This window comes from Asterias amurensis, chromosome 3 (assembly GCF_032118995.1).
Source record: "Asterias amurensis chromosome 3, ASM3211899v1".
Classification (NCBI taxonomy): Eukaryota; Metazoa; Echinodermata; class Asteroidea; order Forcipulatida; family Asteriidae; genus Asterias; species Asterias amurensis.
This window is the reverse complement of record NC_092650.1, coordinates 28261430-28283615: the sequence shown is the minus strand read 5'-3', so window position 1 is coordinate 28283615 and position 22186 is coordinate 28261430. Positions and strand designations below refer to the sequence as shown.

Genomic DNA, 22186 nt, shown 5'->3' with positions numbered 1-22186 from the left:
TAGTGCACACACAAACCGTGAGTTGTGATCGACAAGAGGAAACAATCTTGTGTAACCATCGAGTCATGTGATTTATCACATGGTTATTACTATACTATCAGTGTTTTTTTTTAACCGGTGGGGATGGGGGCGGGGCGACACACACGTCTTTTACTTCCCATTTGTGATTGGTTGCATGTAAAAAATATTTAGGGGAGTGAAATGAATTAATTTCATGAAAGAGAACTCAGATTCAGATTGTTATCCCTGGGCCCAATTTCAGAAAATACTGCTTGACAAAACTCCTTTGCTAGCTAAAGCAAAACAATAGTGGGTCACCAGATCACTTGTTTCAAAACCAATACTTTCTGTGCTTAGCAAGTTGTTGTGCTTACAATTAATACAAGCATTATGAAAATGGGCCCTGGTTTCACATTTTCATTCATCCCCTGATTTCACATTATTAAATTCCTCCAATGTTTTGTATACATACAGAAAGCAGGTTACACAGAAATTAAAGGCCCGAGGGGATTTGAAGGAACTGTATCTACAAAAAACAAATAGTAAAAAAACAAGTTGTTCTTGTAAATAAACATGATTGACTTCGGTTATGTTACTCAAAATTGAAGTTTAGTTTGTTTTTGTAGCAAAGTATTTTAGGTCTTCTTTGAGTTTAATAAAGAGGTCAGCTTTTTACATTTCCTTCTTCCTTTTAAATGATCAGAGTATGAAGACTAGAAAAAACAACACACCATTCAAACCAAAGAAGTTTACCTTTGAAGACATTAATTTTTAAAATACTTTATTATACATAAGCTTCATGATAAACCTAATAAAACTATTTACAAAACTATTTGGCAATATATTTATTAATTCATCATAAACTCACTAGTAACTGCTTTCACTCATCGATAAAATCTGATAAAATATTACTCAACCATTTTAGTTCTCAAGTGACGTCACCAGGGAAACAATCACAACCCCAAAACTCAGATGATACATGTATTTTAGCTGGTGATCTGTTAAAACAAATCACTGTGTTTCTTTATTTGCTTATGTCCCAACTCTATGAAGAACACATCAATAAATCTGAAAACATATTCAAAACATTTTTGAAACTTTTGTAGGATTTGAAACTTTTTCTGAATTTACAAAAATAAACCAATTACAAAAACAACAGAAGCACACCACAGCCTTGGCATGATTGCAAGTCAGGTTGGGTAGCATAATCAGCGTGGCACTACCTCGTCTGAGTTTGACTATGTTCACATACATGTATGTATGTGAAAAATAAATATAAGAAGTGTTCTTTATCTCATCAAGATTTAAAATTAAAACACAAGGTTTTAAGTGAAGTAATTTCATTAAAGAGTAGTCAGTCCACACATCAATTCATGAACACTTTATCTCTTTATCTATGAGACCATGAGAAATAAAACTGGACTTCTAGTTTTGTGACCATGATTTTGTTATTTTAAGGATTGCTATCTCTGAAATTGAAACTGTGTGCCTGAAACAAAGATCAACAGTTTTATTATTCTTTTGAGGTCACCCAGTATTGAATCTCTTCATCAAGGAGGAAGTGTTCACTCTAAAAAGAGCCGATTAGTTTGGTCTCAATGTTTCAAAAAGAGCCAATTGGTTTAGTCGCAGTGTTTAAACAGAATGGCTCTTTGTATATTATTTGGTTTCATTTGGTTGAGCTCTAAACATAAATTGTCTATTTTTGGTTATAGACACACGATCAATTCATAATCAATTCAGTATATAACACTGCATGCATACAAATGTTAATGTTGTAGGCCTATATTTCAATACAAGTACTTATTATAAATGAAGAATAGTTCAACTAAATTTATACACGGCAAGGAAGCTCTTAGCTTTAATTCAACCTAGGGAGTTCTATTGAACTTGTTTTCTTTATAGCTTTAAGCATTAGCTTTATAACCAACATTTAATACACAGCACACTTTTATCCTACAAGATTCAACTTTGGTTTTGTTTAACAAGTGACTTGTTGTTACAATGAAGTAATTGTTATTATCATTAGTAGTAGCCACTCTATTCTTAACATAGTGTACAAGTATGTTCACCGTTATTCAAGCTGTCATCCAATAGACCAATCCAGTACGCTCCGCCCACGACGCACGTGTGAGCAAGAACACGTGGGGCTCTCCAATGCTTTTCTGCACAACTCTGCCACGCGCGCCAAGCCTATGCGCACTTATGTCGGACCTTAGTGTCAGACCTTCGTTGCGTTTTGATTGGTCAATACGCAATGGGGCGGAGCTTAATGGATCGGTCTATAGGCTATTAGCTATTCTTGAAATATTGTACAAGTATGTCCACTGTTATTCAAGCTTTCATCCAATAGGCTATTAGCTATTCTTGAAATATTGTACAAGTATGTTCACTGTTATTCAAGCTGTCATCCAATAGGCTATTAGCTATTCTTGAAATATTGTACAAGTATGTTCACTGTTATTCAAGCTGTCATCCAATAGGCTATTAGCTATTCTTGAAATATTGTACAAGTATGTTCACTGTTATTCAAGCTGTCATCCAATAGACTATTAGCTATTCTTGAAATATTGTACAAGTACAGTCCGCTCTCATAATAAAGGGCACTGTTAAGAAGACTTAATGCTTATAAAGAGTACATTCTGAAATCCATTTTGAAAATGTAATTTGGCCAGTCCCACCAACCTTGTGATAAAGAGAGTTGAACGTATCGCCACATTATCCAAGCTTTCTTTCAGTAATTTATGAATTATTAACATATTGTACAAGTATCTTCACTTTTATCCAAGCTTCCATCCAGTAAGTTATGAACTATTATTAACATATTGTACAAGTATCTTCACTTTAACCCAAGGTTTCATCCAGTACAATATTAACTATTATTAAGATATTGTACAAGTATCTTCACTTTTATCCAAGCTTCCATCCAGTAAGTTCTGAACTATTATTAACATATAGTACACATATCTTCACTTTAACCCAAGGTTTCATCCAGTACATTATTAACTATTCTTAACATATTGTACAAGTATCTTCACTTTTATCCAAGCTTTCATCCAGTAAGCTATTGACAATAACCTTAGCTAGATAGCTCATAGTACCACGGACAGCCACTGGCGGAGTGTTGTAGAAATCCTTCATGTCACATGATTCTCCTTGATGTGCTTTGAAGCTGTCGAATGCTTCCTTGATGAGCTGCGAGTACAAACATCGACATGATTATAGATTCAGATATTGCTTTGGAGTTTTATTTATAATGGATGAGGAAGAGAAGATTTGTGGATAGAATGTCTGAGGCAAAAAGGCTACGTACAGGCCTTGAATTCAGTTCTTAAAGGGGCACATCGACTTTCCTCTAGTAAGGGGCACTTCAATGAGGACAATTAAAATTCATATTGGAACTTTGCAAAGGGCATCGCAGCAAAAGCACCTTGGCAAGTGCTATGGGTGTCGTGGGTTATTTTAAGGTCTGTACTTACTGCCTCTGTGTTGACCGTCTTCTTAAACTCCAACTCTGGATTTCTCTGTAATATTGTAGACATCACTGAGAGCAGCTGTGGAAGAAACAAATATCAATATTTCAATGACTACAATAACAATAATTACTACTAAAAACGCATATCTTTATACTTTAGAATGACCTGCCAACTCAAGTCAGGTTGTTTGACACTATTTAAATAATTTAGGAAGCACTTGATGACACACTTATTTCAAACTTTGTAATCTCTTGTTTTTTAAGGCAATAGTAACAAAAAACATTCAAACGAATGAGTCTTTAAAAGTCCCTTTAATATCTGAGAACATCTGAGAATATCTGAGAGTCAAATAAGTGAATCTGAAGAGGGAAGTCGGAAATAGCACTTTGTAAGAACTTGTTACTATTATTTTTTCTTCATTTGATAACATGATTTACATTGGACTAATTCAAACAGAAAAAAAACGAAGGAAATAAGCAAGGTGAATAAACAACACAGAGGGCATCAGAATTACAAAATTTGAGCTACAAGATTTGATTGTATCTTAAATTGTAAGAGCCGAATTGTTTGAGCTACAAATATTAACAAATAAAAAAAATAAAAATTCACCTCAACCATAAGTTGTCTATATTCTGGATGTGAGATCCGACCAAACATCTCTTCAATCTGAAGGGCAAAGTTCAGGTCAGTTCGGGTCATGTCTGATAAGGTTGGTTGTTGAGGCAAGAAATAATCCGCTATAATGATTCCATTCGGCATCCTAGACATGATGTCCCAAACTGTAATTATAAACAAACAAAAATCTCATTTTCTAACAATTTGAGAGCGAAGTTTACTCAAATTTACAAAACAGTAAATTATGTCTCAAGATATCTTGAAGCAACTCACTTCCTGAAAGCTGCATAAAGGAAATTCACTTGAATCATTCAAGAAACCACTCAAGACCCACCTGTTTCATCGACAGTGGTTTTGATTTTATGCATTTAAAACATTTCTTATTGAGTGCTTACCATTATCATAGAAGTTTGCTGGCGTCCGATTCAAGGCTCCATTGAACTGACGTAGCTCTAACCAATTCCGTTCTGTACTGGATGACTTGATTGTTGTTTCTAGCACTTCAACAAGGAGATCTTTCAGCGAGTGTGGAGACAGCGAGTGGATTGGCTAACAATAAGACATTCATATTGGAATTAAATGATATGTGTTGCAAATTCTTACAAAAGTACCCCCTTCCTCTGGGGAAAAACAAAACAAACAACACACCCCAACAAACAAAGAAACAGACAGACAAACAAACAAACAAACAAAACCAAAGAAGCAACCAGACACTTCATCTAGTATGTTTTACAATCAGTCTGCATTACCTATCTGAGTAACTGTACAAACTGTGCACTAAGTGTGAATGAGTTTCCAATCTTTGAAAATTATATTGTGCTAACTGGAGTTATCTTGGAATTTCAAAATCCCAAAACACAATTCACATATGACTTGAAATAAAAGTTAAAAAGTTACCTCTGTTTCCTTCCAGGTTAATTTCAGTTCAGTCCTCATAGCGTGAAGTAACCAACTGAAAACAAAATACATAAACCATATCATTGACATCATCCTAAGCCAATGAATCCCTCTACAGCGATACACAACAATACAAGATAGCTATGTAAGTCTGATGGATAAAACAATGTAGGTTTATAGCTGGGCTTGAAGATTAAGTAATTGGGATTGTTTGCAAAATGTTAGGCAAATAGAAAAACAAACTTTCCTACACATTAACCACCAGAAAGTTGATACAAATGAGTTGAACAAAACTGTGAATTCCGAAAGAAGACATACTTGCTACATAGCTGTCAACAGTTGGCTTTTAAGATTCTCAAAGTCTTTGATTGTTTATCCTATCTTACCCTGTTCTGATCTTCAACATACTACTGAAGAGATCTGGCCTAGTGACGGTAAGCTTCCCTAATGCTATGATAATCTCTTGCTGCATCACTGCTTCTCGGACATTATATTTCTGGCATCGATTGAAGATAATGCCAGTAATCTCTCTAGGGTTCATAGGTCGCATAACTAGCTCCTCCTCATGACCAAATACACCAATCGTCACCTGAGAGGGTCAAGATGAAAAAACAACTTCACTAAAGACAACAGTTCATCATCTCAGAAAAAAAAGAGATTTCAAAACAACTTTGTGTGCAAGACCAAACCAATGGTGCAGAGATGCAATGTCTTTGCATGGAACCTCTTTGTCCGAGATATAATTTTATTAAAAAATCAAAATGAGAAAATAAAACTAGCTGTAGCAAACTGCTTATCCAACCAAAAGCACCTATGGTATAAATGTAAAAACTGTTTTTGACCTTAGCACAGTCTTTCTCAAAGGGCTAAAGAGGAAGTATCTGCTAGGCCATTAAAGGCAGTGGACACTATTGGTTATTAGTCAAAACAATTATTAGCATAAAACCTTACTTGATTGCGAGTAATGGGGAGAGGTTGATAGTATAAAACATTGTGAGAAACAGCTCCCTCTGAAGTGACGTAGTTTTCGAGAAAGAAGTAATTTTTCACGAATTTGATTTAGAGACCTCAGATTTAGAATTTGAGGTCTCGAAATCAAGCATCGGAAAGCACACAACTTCGTGTGACAAGGTTTTTTTTTTTTCATTATTATCTCACAACTTCGATGACCAATTGAACTCAAATTTTCACAGGTTTGTTATTTTGTGCATATGTTGAGATACACCAAGCGAGAAGACTGGTCTTTGGCAATTACTAATAGTGTCCACTGCCTTTAACTATTTCTTTTGCAAAAAATAGAATCACAACACTTTATACCGGTGTAATGATTTTTGGCCAACAGGTCAAAACAAGGACTGAGTTTACGAATCGACAGCTACGATAACGAATACGACTATACTTCAATGCACGATGATGTGGAAATGAAACCGTAGACATATTCAGACAAAGCCTTAGTCTCATCTGAAAAGTAACTTACAATTTTGCCTGCAACCAGCATGGATGTAATAGAGGGCGCCAGACTATCAATGACTTTGTGTAGAATGCTAGCACAGTAACGCACCGTGGACCAGTCCTCCTTTACTGCAGCTTTATTGTATACTCTAGTCAAGGCCTGTTCAACAGTTCCTACAACAGAGTAAATAAATCACTTTATTAAACAATGATCTACATAAAGAATGCTTTCTGTGTTTCAATATTCCAATACAATAACTACTTATTATTATTGAGTGTTAAACAACACTAGAGACAACAAAAGCTCTCGGCATCAGAAGACTGGATAGTTTGTAAAGTAATTTTTTTTTAGGAATTTGTTTTTAAGAAGCAAACCATAATGGGATACTTGCAGAGACATGAAGTAAAAGAAGACAGTAGACAGATGTGTGCATTACAAAAGGAGACAGATGTGTGCATTACAAAAGGAGACAGATGTGTGCATAACAAGTCTTTATTGTTATGATTAATGTTATTATTATTATTATCAAAAAGAGACAATAGATAAATACCCATTATATCTGCTGCCACCTAGAATCTGAAAGTCTCCAATTATCAATCCTGACAAGTAGTTGTCGCTACTAAAGATCAAGCATTTTTTTAAATTTTTAGTTAGTCTTTAATTAAGACCCTTAAGTTCTGCCATCACTATTATTATTTTTAATATATAAAATCACTATTATTATTTTACATATCAGACTAAAGTAGCTATCTCCAGCTTTGAATATAAAGCAAGGCTGTATTCAAATTACAGCTATGGCTGTTGCTAAGAGTGTTGCTAGGGATGTGTGATACTTCAATGCATGATGACATGGAGATCTAGCCATAGCCGTAGCCAGACAGGGTCTCATACATACCATTCTCTGTCAGATAGTTCAGACCTTCTCGTTCTAACAGCAATCCCAGAACACTACTTTGATGAACCATATTCACCATATGACGAAGCTTATCAACCAACTCCCACGACGGCAAACACTCATATTTCTAGGAAAGAAAGGAAAACAAATGGAGAAACTGACCATTTTGGATTTTGTTCACAAGATATTATTGTGATCTTTCAAGGTGCAACTACATTTATGTCATTGACAAAAAAACACTCAAATTTAAGTATATCCATCAAAAACCAAGCAGAGATATAGATCAAAATAGAACCCAATTCTGAATCAGTTGAAATCGTTAATCTCATATCAGCACAAGCTAGAACCTTTCCTGATATTATTCTGTCCAATGTTCAATTTATAACATTTCCATACAGTAACAGCATTGCAAGCCCACCAACATTGCCCTTTTCCCACAACCTGTCTACAATTAAAAGGCAGAGAATCCTATCAATCTACACGCAAGATAGTTCAACAAACTCATGTGATAATGAAATGACCTTACTTTGAGGTCAAATGATCAACAAACTCACGTGATAATGACATGACCTTACCTTGAGGTCAAATGATCAACAAACTCATGTGATAATGACATGACCTTACCTTGAGGTCAAATGATCAACAAACTCATGTGTTAATGAAATGACCTTACTTTGAGGTCAAATGATCAACAAACTCATGTAATAATGACATGACCTTACCTTGAGGTCAAATGATCAACAAACTCATGTGATGATGACATGACCTTACCTTGAGGTCAAATGATCAACAAACTCATGTGATAATGACATGACCTTACCTTGAGGTCAAATGATCAACAAACTTATGTGATGATGACATGACCTTACCTTGAGGTCAAATGATCAACAAACTCATGTGATAATGACATGACCTTACCTTGAGGTCAAATACTTCTGTTTCATACTCAGCTGAGCTTGGTGAGCTAGCGTGTCGACTTCTAGACTGAAGAGGGAGATGATCTACATTCAGCTCCTCAAGGCGCTTGAATAGCGCAATAGTAGCGCTGGAAATCAAGAGGAAGAGTCAACAAAATCAGTCTAACAAAAATATCCTTTGAGAAAGTCTCCGTTAGGGTCAGGCCATTAAAACCCTTGTTGTGCCAAATCCTTGGTGAAAGTTAAATATTTTTTGCTTTGTGGCAGAGGTAAAAGAACAAACATGACTTATCAAACAAATTGTTTCCAAAATTTGTTTCAGTTTTTAGAAGCTAGAGATGATAGAACATTGGCTTTCAAATAAGTAAAGTCATTCAAACTCCACAGGTTAAACAACATACAAAATCAGCCTACTGTAAAGGTTTGGTTGAAAAAAATGTTAAATTAAAATGTAAATGACTATTAGTTCCTTGGGTATACAATGAAAGATTTAACCATTTCATGGAATGTTAAGTTCTAATCTCAAATTGTGACTTTAAATATAAACTTACACTCCTTCTGGAAGCTGGAAGTCAAGATGTTCAACAAAGGAAGATGCTAAGAGGGTCTGAAGACGATCTACTTTGATACGAATTCCTCCACAACTGCCTCTCTTAAACATGGCTAACATATCTAGCATCTCAGAACCCTTAGCACCACTGTATGGACAATAAGTTATTCAATATTTCATTATTTCAATTAGAACTTTTACTAAAGAAAATTATAAAGAAAAATATAAATCAATATTTTACATTTTAAATAACATACAGAGCTCACAAAGGCACAATTCAGTAAACATGATTAAGAACATCAGCAAAAAACATAAAACAATTACAAATGTCAACCCATTTTCATTTGAAGTTCTAGAAAAACAATTATTAGCAGCTGAAACATTGCAATTCTCTGTAAAGCCCGGTTCACACTTCACACACAAGCGATACGGAGCAATAACCGATACACCCCATTTGTCCAAGTGTGACGCAAGATTATTGGCTTAGGTTTTGCGTTCACTAGAGTATGAACCAGGCATAAAAGTAGAAATAGATGGTATTTTTTGAGAAATAAAGTTTTATACTTATTTAAATTGACATGAGTCAGACACTAGTTATTAAATGCAGTGCACTAAACCACTTAGTAACTACACTTAATAACATGGTTAAGACAGCCTGACTATAACCCAGTTCATACTTCCTATGGATGCAAATAAGATGTGAATTTTGACGTCACAAACTCGCAAGGAACATTTCAGAGAGGAGTTTCTGTATGCTGACCTCCTGCAAAACATTCACAGCAAAAGGAGGTGACGCCAAATTCCCTTTGTGCAAAGCATGTGAACCAGAATTTAGTTGTAGATTTATTTCATGATGAAGTATTCTCATGGATGAGTTGACATCAAACCCTGAGCTTACCTAAAATGATCTTCTTTAATGAGGATGCAGATAGTTGGTCTTCCAGACATTGTCCATGATCGTCTCATGAACGCTACAAGATTCTGAAAAAATAAATAAAGGTACACCACTTTCTTGTTGCATCATAAATTTTAATTTGAATCTCAATTTCTAATACCTTTAGTTGATTGTTTGGTAAAGAGTTTGTACAGTAAACTTCGTATACTATTTAGGTTTGACCCAATGTATGACTAAGGTGTGATAAGCACTGTATTCTCTGTGTATTCTCTGTGCATTGTAAAGCCCTACAGAAAGAAATACACACGCGACACCTGCATTCTAAAACAGAATCGCGACACCTGCATTCTAAAACAGAATATCAACCCCCTACACCACTGAGTGGCCTAGTGAAGAGAGGCCACTTCAAATCCTGTAACTGACGCAGTTAATTAACAAACAAAAATTACAAGTAGCAATTTTCATCTTGGATAAAGATGATTGTTTGTGTTTTACCATACATTGAAGTGTGATAATCATGATACATACATGTACATGCAACAGCACTCTATTATGCATTGCACTGCAGTGTATCGCCAGTGTTTATGCAGTGTATGTGCAGTGTACACAGTTCATATGCAGCTTATATGCAGTGTATATGCAGTGTACTGTTAGTATCACAATCAGTTTGCCAGGTTTCAACTCTCCCCCACCATGGGGTAGTACAAACCAAATATTCATAACATGTCAACCATGATGTAATATTATAAGTTATCACACAAGCGCGAGTGGAATACGGAAAAATATAGCGCTTCTGCGTCCCATATCCAACGAGGCCGAAGGCCGAGTTGGATATGGGACGCAGAAGCGCTATATTTTCCGTATTTCCACGAGCGCGCGTGTGATAACGTATTTATCTTCAAGCAAACTTGGCGCGTGACATAGAACACACAAGACGCATGGTAGTGATATTAGCCGTGCAATATAGGTTTTTATCACCACTCCATTCTGCCAATCTGATTGGAGGATTAGCGCGTACTTGAAGATAAATTTCCTTAATACCATACCTTAATATCATCCACTAGCAGTGACATATGGGGTAGTACAAACCAAATATTCATAACAAGTCAACCATGATGTATTATTTCCTTAATACCATACCTTAATATCATCCACTAGCAGTGACATATGGGGTAGTACAAACCAAATATTTATAACAAGTCAACCATGATGTAATATTTCCTTAATACCATACCTTAATATCATCCACTAGCAGTGACATATCCTGATACATATAGAAATCTGCTCTATCAAACTGCAATGGGTAACACAAGACTGTCCGGCCCAGGATTCGATAAATCTTGGATGTACCTAAGCTGCCAATTGGACGAGGTGGACGACCGGTCAATCCAAGCTTAGCATTGTTACCAAGAAACTGGTAAGCCTAAACAAACCGGGACAAAGTATAAATAGAAAAAGTGAACCCAAGCTTAGTGTTGTTACCGAGGAACTGGTAAGCTTAAACAAGTTGGGACAAAGTATAAATAGAAAAAGTTAATTTTGTGGCCATTGGTGTGATTTCTGAACAATCTATTTAAATACAAGCTCTACAGATCTTTATCATTCATTACTATAACCCCTGTCCTATAAGCTGTACTTGGCTGAGATGCAGAGCTTAAAGAGTCATTCTCAACAAAGGACCGGACTGAATTCTTTCAGCGTTTTGCATCAGTTTTGTTTCATTGATTTATAAGAAAGAAACTCAAGATGGCTAGATCATGTTTAAGTTCTGTAGAAAGTTCCCATAGTAGGAGCCAACAGGTACAGCTACATAGTCTACTTCAGTCACACCTTTAAGATGCAAAAATGGAAACACTAAGATCTTGAAAGAAACTGAGGGAGCTAAGGATGATCGCTGCGAACAAGAAGTACTGGATAAAAGTGAAGAAGGACTGATTGCAACTAGGATGTTTCTGCAACTACAGTGGCAGAATACAGTATCCAATGCACACATAGGATGTTAGCTGACTAATTTTGTTATTAACTAATATACCTTAATGAGTTCTGCTGGTGGCCATATCTGTATTGGTTCAACCTGTGTAGGTGTTTGAGTCTGGATACCATACATCCCTAAGGTTGCCTGTAGTCTGGCACTCTCTGCAATGAAGGCCATTTGAACTGTCATATCCTTGGCAGTACTCTGGAAACCATACAAACATTGATAACAACATATTATTAATTTGAACAACATTTAGTTATAAGCAACTTTAAAAACTTCCCATATCTTGGTTCAGACTTTTCAATACATCTCAGCTTCAACTAAGCATTATTCTTGGTTACTATTAAATCAATTTTCCCGTTTTTTTCTCAGGAGCCTTCCCTACATCCCTTTTCCCTCTTTTTTTGCTATAAACAGATACATGTATATGTAATTGTTTGTACCTGTTTATGCCTCTGAAGAAGGTCCGGTTTGGATTGAAAGCTAAGGCCAACTACCCTACGCATTAATTAAATCAATTATTGTCTTATATATTATACTTGTTCAGTTAGTTTTACTGAGGTTCCTACTACCAAGATTTACATTGTGAAGGTAAAATCAGTTGTAGGTTTTCAAACAATGTTACAAATATAGCTTTATGTGCGAGTATGTTCTGAGAAAAACTGGAGGTGTACTTATTGTAGCCCATCAGATAAAACTGAATTGAATCAATTAATTAAAAGACAGCGTGTGTGATTTCCTACCTCAAATGCAGAATATCTTGTGTTATGTTTCATTGTCGTTCTGCTTGATGAGCCGTGGTATCGACCAATTGGATCAATCTCACTCATATTGACCAAGCCTTCCTCTGTAGATTCAAAATCAATCAATCAATCAATCAATCAATCAATCAATCAATCAATCAATCAATCAATCAATCAATCAATCAATCAATCAATCAATCAGTCAATCAATCAATCAATTAAACAATAAGTCAATCAACCAACCTATGAATCACTCTCATTCATATGGAACTAGCCATCCTATGTAGACTAACAATCAATCAATCAATCAATCAATCAATCAATCAATCACTAAATCAAACAATCAATCAATTAATTAATCAATCAATCAATCAACCAACCTATGAATCAATCTCACTCATATTGACCAAGCCATCCTCTGTAGATTCAATACCAATCAATCAATCAATCAATCAATCAATCAGTTAATCAATCAATCAATCAACCAACCTATGAATCAATCTCACTCATATTGACCAAGCCATCCTCTGTAGATTAACAATCAATCAGTCAATCAATTAATCAATGAATCAATCAATTAATCAATAGGATCAATCTCACTCATATTGACCAAGCCATCCTCTGTAGATTAACAATCATTCAGTCAACCAATCAAATAATCGACAAATCAATGCCCATAACCAGAGGATTCCTCATAAATTGAAGGGATTGTATACATTAAGTAGTTGGAACCCAATGCTCGTTTCAATCCTATATAGTTGTAGATATAATATACCATTTAACTAACATGTTCGTGTGGTAGAGTTTTATGAGATATTGCCAAAAATCTGGAGCGGTTTTGTCCATGGAAGAATAATCTGCAGTTGGAATGCACAGTCTGTGAAACGTTACTGTCAGTAACGTTTCTTAGATTCAAGTTTTGGGGATAAAAAGTGATATCTTTTTCCATAACCACAGTACTTTGAAGTGAAAAGTTTCTCAAAAACTGTACTTTTTCACCAAGTAAATTCTCAGAGTCACTACAAAATGTATAGAAAGCCTTTAAGACAATCAAGTATAAATAAGAAGGATGACAAAAGAGTTACTATTATAGTCTTACTCACTCAGCATACATGCAATAAGATACATAGACTGCCCCCACAGAAATATCTTATCGGACTCCGCCCCTTCTTGACTTGCTATTCTTGTTTGACTATGGGGAGTTTTCCTCTCTGCTTCAATGTTCCTGCGCTCAACGTAGTAAAACTTTGGAAGGACTTTCCCTGCAAGAGAAAATAAAAGGGTAAAAAAGTCAAGAGTAAATGGATGGTTTTAAAAGTTGACAGGGAGAACTAATTACTAATATACTAAGGATACCCTCTTAAAGGCAATACTACTGGTCTTTTATTACACCCTTTGGATGGGACGTAAAGCTGGTGGTTCTGTGTGTTGTGTAATGCACGTAAAAAGAACCCAGTGCACTTACCTATTGGTGTCTCCTTCATCAATGGTTCCAATAAGGTACTATATTCCTCAACTTGCTCATTGTTACCCTTAGATCATTGTGACTCAAACATGACTTACCTATTGGTGTCTCCTTCATCAATGGTTCCAATAAGGTACTATATTCCTCAACTTGCTCATTGTTACCCTTAGATCATTGTGACTCAAACATGACTTACCTATTGGTGTCTCCTTCATCAATGGTTCCAATAAGGTACTATATTCCTCAACTTGCTCATTGTTACCCTTAGCTACTCCATCAATAATCATGTAAACAAAGAACATCGGCCATTCTGCCTCGATGTTATCAAACATCTGTAAACATACAAAAATTAAATTAAATAAATTCAGTAAATTCAATAAATTCAGTAACTCAACACCCAAACTGTTGGACTCTGATTATGGTGGTATGCCTGGAGCCAATTTCACAAAGATCTAAGATTGATCGTAACTGCAAATCAATCATAGTTGCTAAGTAAAGTGTGATGTCACAATACAAATTACTATGGCGATACTGAAAATTTGTCTTGCGATGAATTTGAATGCTTTGTGAAATCGGCCCCTGATCCCATATAAAGCATATTACCAGATAAGTCCTCAATCCAACACCATTCAGTAACTCAACACCCAAACTGTTGGACTCTGATTATGGTTGTATGCCTGATCCCATATAAAGCATAATGCTAGATCAGTCCTCAATCCAACACCATTCAGTAACTCAACATCCAAACTGTTGGACTCTGATTATGGTGGTATGCCTGATCCCATATAAAGCATAATACCAAATCAGTCCTCAATCCAACTAGTGCAGTCCTCAGTCCAACAAAATTAAACAAAGAAGTTTAATTTTGAAGGGTTGGAAATGGTACTTGGGTTGATAGATACAATCCTTTTACATTTTGTAAACAGTGCTAACACACATCGGTGTAAGGGTAAAACCAAAATTAGTTTACATTTTATTTTTATTAATTCTGATTCAGATTGCTAATATTGATCTAACCTTGATTTCTGCTGGTTTATAGTATTTCCTGTTTGCATCTTCAAGCAGCGTTCCATAACCATCTCTCAAGAATCGTCTAAAACCATATTTCCCCTTCAACTTGCGGATGATTTTTTCAAAGGTCCTGTTTCTAAGAGCTTCATCTTTTATGGCAAAAGCTGGGAAACTAATGGCTGGAATCAGTGAGGCATCCGTGTTCTAAATCACAGAGGAAATGGTATAATTATTAGAAAGATAATTCTTCATTTATTAATTCCTTCATTCTAGTTATCAATAAACATAAAATACTAAACTTGTGAAATTTCCACACTATATTGATGTTTTTCTTCACCTGTGAGAATTAAAAATAAGGTATTACAAGACTGTCATAAAGATGGCACATTTTCTTTATCTTATATCTTTAATTCTACTGGAAAACATGATGCAAATATAATTATTGTTAGATTATCAGAAAAGACCAATTGTATTATACTCAGCACCTTGAGTACCTTGTTTGGTAGATACGTGCGCTATGTAAAACTTTGATGATAATTAATTAATCAATTAGCATAGGTTGGTCAAGACTTGCTTGCTTGATCATAAAACTTGGTTGATAAGAAGTACTGCAGCTGTTGATAGTTTAACTATTCTGAGAAAGGATGCCCTTCAAAGTATTAGGTTTAGTATAATTTTTTCACCCCAAAACATTTGAAGCAATGTAGCTGAAACTTTAAGACAATCTACTAACCTTTGAACTACTTTCCCTTGGTAATAGACTTTGTAGAATGGTTCGATTCCGTCCATGTGCGTCAGGGTCTACATAGAGTATCGACCATGACGTTCCTTCACGTCCAAATAGATTGAAACCATTACTGGCTTCTAAAGCTGCTATTGCCATGCCGATGGAACTGTGGATGGTAGCAGAACATTTAGTTCCTGTGTTTTTCTTTTTTGATTTATTTGTTATTCAGTTAAAGGGTCTAGGTACTTTTTGTAGGACAAAAAACCACAATGTCCACAGATTTACACTAAACTTACACAGTTTGAAGATAATGATAGTAGAAAGCTTCCCTGAAAATGTTACTTGCTGAGGTGCTGTAGTTTTTGAGGAATGAGTAAAACACTGTCATGAAAATAATTTTTGTCTCAGTGGTCATGAGACGAAAATTTTTTCAGCATGTAAAAACGTATTCTCATTTCTCAAAAACAACAGCACCTCAGCATCTAATATTTTAAGGTACGCTTTCTACTATAATTATTTTCAAACGGTGTAAGTTTAATGTAAATCTGTTGACATTGTGTTTTGTGTTACAAAAAGTACCCAAATCCTTTAAGCACCCAACATTTTTTTTACTAACACTACTTACAAAAAAAACCCAAGAAAATCCTTTTAAAATATTGAAAAACAGAGAAGAAAGACAAAAACTAAAAGAGTTAACTTATTTTACTAGTCACAATGTATGAGAGGCAGTCACTTGGTAGAAAAACATGGCTGCTTGCTATAAATGAACCAGAAACACTAGGGAGGACCTTCTCACTATTTAAATGATTTCAAGGAATCTTTCTTTGCACTACATCCGAACCAGAGATTAAGTTAAGTGTCTTGATTAAGGGAGATTCTGATGATACAACAGATGGATGTTTTGTACCCAAGTTAAGTCATATCCTTCAATGATGACAAGGTCTTGGGCATGATGACAAGGTCTTGGGCATGATGACAAGGTCTTGGGCATGATGACAAGGTCTTGGGCATGATCAAACATATTTTGACAATGCCTGGTCTTCAAGGTTGCAATAAACAAGGTTGCAACAGAACAAGCATCTGGAACTATTTTCAATAACACATATGACACCCATATACCAACAGTACTAAGCTAATACCTACCTTGCATTAAGCTCACATTTGCCTGTGTTGTATTTACTACCTCTCTCCCACATTCCATAATCTGGTATTCTGTAGGCTCTCTCTACGTAGAATACAAGATTCTGCACAAAGCTGACCTCATCCAGGGTCCATATGATCTACAGAGACATTCAAACCAGTATAAAGGATCAAACTCAACATAGAATACAAGATTCTGCACAAAGCTGACCTCATCCAGGGTCCATATGATCTACAGAGACATTCAAATCGGTATAAAGGATAACGCTCAACGTAGAATACAAGATTCTGCACAAAGCTGACCTCATCCAGGGTCCATATGATCTACAGAGACATTCAAATCAGTATAAAGGATCAAACTCAACATAAAGTGCAAGAATACAAAATATTCAACTGGCAAGAAGATATGAAAATGTTTTGGCAAAATTTTTGATAAGCTTAGTTGGGCGGTCAGGTTGGTGTGGTGGTATCTTTCTTTGCCTTCCACCTCTGGTACTTCGGTTTTAAAATCACCAGGGGGCACTACATGGACTTGGTTTCAGTCCCTACCTGACTGCGTGGGTTTTCCCTTAAATACTTGTTTGGGGTTTCCTCCCACATCTAAAACATAAAAAACTTTCTTCTTTGTATTCTACAGTAATTAAGATCGTTTTTTTTCTGATAGTTCTTGGCTTAACACCCAGAATCAATAAAATTAATCAGCAAAGAAAATAATGAAATCGAAAGAGAGCAATAAAGAAGCGTTCTGACCTGTAAGCCTGATGAGATCATCTGTACCAGATATAAGAGATATAACGAGACGATGTCAATCTGTAGATGATGGTAACTATCAGGCAGTGTATCTCCTCTCACCATGTCATAACGACAATCCAATGCATTCTCCTCACATTGAGAATACTTGAATTTCTCCAACTGAAATAGAGGTTAAGACACAGATTTATTTAAAGATATCAAGAATACATTCCATTTAGTTTGAACCTAAATGTTTCTATCTTAATTTAGAATGTACATTGTACATAGTTCAGACCAGTTCTCTTTATCAACAAATCTATTCTAGTAAGAACTTTCTCATCACAAGGAGACATTTAAACTTGCCACACCCTTCTTTTGTTTCAAATATATAAATGATTGGCCTGCTTTTCAAAGAAAACAAAATTTAACACAATCATTCTCTAAACAAATTTTGACGATAATGCTTTTAAAAAAAAACTTGAAAAAAACAAAAAAACATCATGCATACAGGCCCTATGCCACATAAAGAACATGTTACACACAAAATTGTTTAAACATGGCTGACGGATGTGAGATAGTGTCGGAGGACAAGAATTTGTTGTTTAATTGACTACCACTTCTCTGACCTTATCTGCTTGTCGGAGGTAGCAGTATAAAATACCTCTCATACATTTCACTGAACTCTGCTCCAACTCATAAGTACGTCCATGATCATTGTCAATTTTCCTGAAGAATAAAATACAACAGATTTAAGATGCATTTTAATGTAGATGCTGTCTCTAACATGGGCAATATGAGCTCTCTTGGTGGGTATAGACCCTACTCCAGTGACATCTTAGTACTCAAAGTCTAGAGGTCCTAACATACCTGTAAGCTAAAGCCAAGCTCCATGTTGCTACAGCACAGTAGATACTGTCTCTAACATGGGCAATATGAGCTCTCTTGGTGTTTCCAGGATTGCCTGGGTATCGACCCTAGTCCAGTGACATCTTAATACTCAAAGTCTAGAGGTCCTAACCTACATATACCTGTATAGCTAAAGCCAAGCTCCATGTTGCCACAGCGCAGTAGATACTGTCTCTAACATGGGCAATATGAGCTCTTTTGGTGTTTCCAGGGTTGCCTGGGTATAGACCCTACTCCAGTGACATCTTAGTACTCAAAGTCTAGAGGTACTAACCTACCTGTAAGCTAAAGCCAAGCTCCATGATGCTACAGCACAGTAGATACTGTCTCTAACATGGGCAATATGAGCTCTCTTGGTGTTTCCAGGGTAGCCTGGGTATAGACCCTAGTCCAGTAAAATCTTAATACTCAAAGTCTAGAGGTCCTAACCTACATATACCTGTATAGCTAAAGCCAAGCTCCATGTTGCCACAGCGCAGTAGATACTGTCTCTAACATGGGCAATATGAGCTCTTTTGGTGTTTCCAGGGTTGCCTGGGTATAGACCCTACTCCAGTGACATCTTAGTACTCAAAGTCTAGAGGTCCTAACCTACCTGTAAGCTAAAGCCAAGCTCCATGATGCTACAGCACAGTAGATACTGTCTCTAACATGGGCAATATGAGCTCTCTTGGTGTTTCCAGGGTAGCCTGGGTATAGACCCTAGTCCAGTAAAATCTTAATACTCAAAGTCTAGAGGTCCTAACCTACATATACCTGTATAGCTAAAGCCAAGCTCCATGTTGCCACAGCGCAGTAGATACTGTCTCTAACATGGGCAATATGAGCTCTTTTGGTGTTTCCAGGGTTGCCTGGGTATAGACCCTACTCCAGTGACATCTAAGTACTCAAAGTCTAGAGGTCCTAACCTACCTGTAAGCTAAAGCCAAGCTCCATGATGCTACAGCACAGTAGATACTGTCTCTAACATGGGCAATATGAGCTCTCTTGGTGTTTCAAGGGTAGCCTGGGTATAGACCCTAGTCCAGTAAAATCTTAATACTCAAAGTCTAGAGGTCCTAACCTACCTGTAAGCTAAAGCCAAGCTCCATGTTGCTACAGCACAGTAGATACTGTCTCTAACATGGGCAATATGAGCTCTTTTGGTGTTTCCAGGGTTGCCTGGGTATATACCCTAGTCCAGTGTCATCTTAGTACTCAAAGTCTAGAGGTCCTAACCTACATATACCTGTATAGCTAAAGCCAAGCTCCATGTTGCCACAGTGCAGTAGATACTGTCTCTAACATGGGCAATATGAGCTCTTTTGGTGTTTCCAGGGTTGCCTGGGTATAGACCCTAGTCCAGTGACATCTTAGTACTCAAAGTCTAGAGGTCCTAACATACCTGTAAGCTAAAGCCAAGCTCCATGTTGCCACAGCACAGTAAATACTGTCTCTAACATGGGCAATATGAGCTCTCTTGGTGTTTCCAGGGTTGCCTGGGTATAGACCCTACTCCAGTGACATCTTAGTACTCAAAGTCTAGAGGTCCTAACATACCTGTAAGCTAAAGCCAAGCTCCATGTTGCTACAGCACAGTAGATACTGTCTCTAACATGGGCAATATGAACTCTCTTGGTGTTTACAGGGTTGCCTGGGTATAGACCCTAGTCCAGTGACATCTTAGTACTCTAAGTCTAGAGGTCCTAACCTACCTGTAAGCTAAAGCCAAGCTCCATGTTGCCATGTGCAGCGCAGTAGATACTGTCTCTAACATGGGCAATATGAGCTCTCTTGGTGTTTCCAGGGTTGCCTGGGTATAGACCCTACTCCAGTGACATCTTAGTACTCAAAGTCTAGAGGTACTAACCTACCTGTAAGCTAAAGCCAAGCTCCATGTTGCCACAGCGCAGTAGATACTGTCTCTAACATGGGCAATATGAGCTCTCTTGGTGTTTCCAGGGTTTGCCTGGGTATAGACCCTACTCCAGTGACATCTTAGTACTCAAAGTCTAGAGGTACTAACCTACCTGTAAGCTAAAGCCAAGCTCCATGTTGCCACAGCGCAGTAGATACTGTCTCTAACATGGGCAATATGAGCTCTCTTGGTGTTTCCAGGGTTGCTTGGGTATAGAACCTAGTTCAGTGACATCTTAGTACTCTAAGTCTAGAGGTCCTAACCTACATGTACCTGTAAGCTAAAGCCAAGCTCCATGTTGCCATGTGCAGCGCAGCAGATACTGTCTCTAACATGGGCAATATGAGCTCTCTTGGTGTTTCCAGGGTTGCTTGGGTATAGATCTAGTTCAGTGACATCTTAGTACTCAAAGTCTAGAGGTCCTAACCTACCTGTAAGCTAAAGCCAAGCTCCATGTTGCTACAGCGCAGTAGATACTGTCTCTAACATGGGCAATATGAGCTCTCTTGGTGTTTCCAGGGTTGCTTGGGTATAGACCTATAGTTGCACTCTGATGCTCCAACAGCTGCTCTTTAACTACAATCAGGAAATAAATAACAGATTAAATAAAATGGATTAAGTATATTGTAGTACATGGGTTTCTTGTTTAACCTGTCGACGAACGCCTAGTGCACTGTTATTCATCCAATCACAGAGTCAATTACAATTAGTTTCCTGATTGGAAGCAGAACTCCTTCTTTGCCTGTGGAGTACTTCTACAAACTATAAAGCTCCTCACGCCGAGCCAAGAAGTGTCCGTGGAGCATCCCATTATCCGGCAGAGCATCGTCAGCTAAATTCAATTGCCATCCTAAACACAATTTGTTGGGTTCATTACACTATTGTCATTGGTTCTTATTGGTGGACCTCATTGGTTCCCTTTTGAATGTTAAATTAAGTTTTCTGTACTTTACTCTAAGGAGGATTTTTCTGGTTTTTAACCATTACGGAGGTAGAAATACTAACTTTTACTCTGTTAGTTTATTTATGGTTTTGGATAGTAGTTAGTTTATAAGTTATTTAAATTGGCCAGCCAAATAAATAGTGTGATGGTTCTCTATCAACATTAACAACTAGTAAAAACCAAAGTCATAGAGGTACATGTAAACAAAAACAACATCAAAAGTCAGTGAACGTGAACTTGATTGATGGAAGTGAGTGAATGGGAATTGCACTCATCTGTCTGACTCTGACATGTCTGATTGTGTGGAAGCTGTTTATTGAAGTTGAGGTCGGGGTTATCGTGGCGATTCCTCCCTCCATATACGCACATCAAGTATTCCCAAATCCTTCCCAATGATATAAATTAACTGTTTAGTTTCTAAGCTTACCAAGAATATAATACGAATGTAAAACTGCGAGCTGTCGAAGATAATCTTCGTCCGCCTCCACCGCCATTCTGCATTTTAGTAAAAACTAGACTTGTCAAAATCCTTTCTGTGATGTAAAAGTCTGTCAAGCCCGTTTGTTTTTCTTATGAATAATCATATAACTATCTTAGTTAGTTTAAATAAATTTTGCATATTTTTGTGTTTTATTCGTACTCAAATAAGAAAAATTTATTGAAAAAAGTATTGTTTTTATGCTATTTTATAAGCGTACACAATATAATTTATGAAAGAGGTTCAAAATGGCGGCGCCCATGAGACTACTTTTCTCGGAACGCTCTCAATACATTTTCAACAAGTTTGCAAGTTCTAGTTCAGCATATACACGTGTCAAACAATTTCATCGATCTACAAGTGCTTGTGGATCAAAGGGATTTGATGAAAGTATTTTAGACACCATAGCTTGTCCATTATCCAAGTCTCCATTAAGGTAATTTTAAATACAATACAATCACACACTAT

General features: G+C 36.6%; 1 protein-coding gene across 1 annotated transcript; it reads right to left on the bottom strand.

The window, feature by feature from the left end:
- Positions 1-790: 790 nt before the first annotated feature.
- On the bottom strand, positions 791-21766 carry LOC139934996 (phosphorylase b kinase regulatory subunit beta-like). Its single transcript, XM_071929436.1, has 23 exons — positions 21668-21766; positions 20729-20873; positions 18121-18220; positions 17513-17674; positions 16766-16902; positions 15629-15788; positions 14902-15099; positions 14081-14216; positions 13523-13681; positions 12420-12523; positions 11731-11877; positions 10933-11121; positions 9702-9784; positions 8805-8951; positions 8255-8381; positions 7337-7463; positions 6466-6614; positions 5375-5577; positions 4989-5043; positions 4487-4640; positions 4086-4255; positions 3480-3554; positions 791-3195 (listed from the first exon to the last, which is right to left on the bottom strand). The coding sequence occupies exons 1-23, from the start codon at positions 21732-21734 to the stop codon at positions 3013-3015; spliced, it is 3177 nt and encodes a 1058-aa protein (XP_071785537.1). The 5' UTR covers positions 21735-21766; the 3' UTR covers positions 791-3012.
- Positions 21767-22186: the final 420 nt, after the last annotated feature.

Coding starts and splice junctions, on each gene's coding strand:
- LOC139934996 (XM_071929436.1), bottom strand. CDS start 21,734: ATGGCGGTGGAGGCGGACGAAGATTATCTTCGACAGCTCGCAGTTTTA. Junction 8,952..9,701: donor ATTAAAGAAGATCATTTTAG/GTAAGCTCAGGG, acceptor TTGTCCATACAG/TGGTGCTAAGGGTTCTGAGA. Junction 8,382..8,804: donor TTCCAGCTTCCAGAAGGAGT/GTAAGTTTATAT, acceptor CTTGATTTCCAG/CGCTACTATTGCGCTATTCA.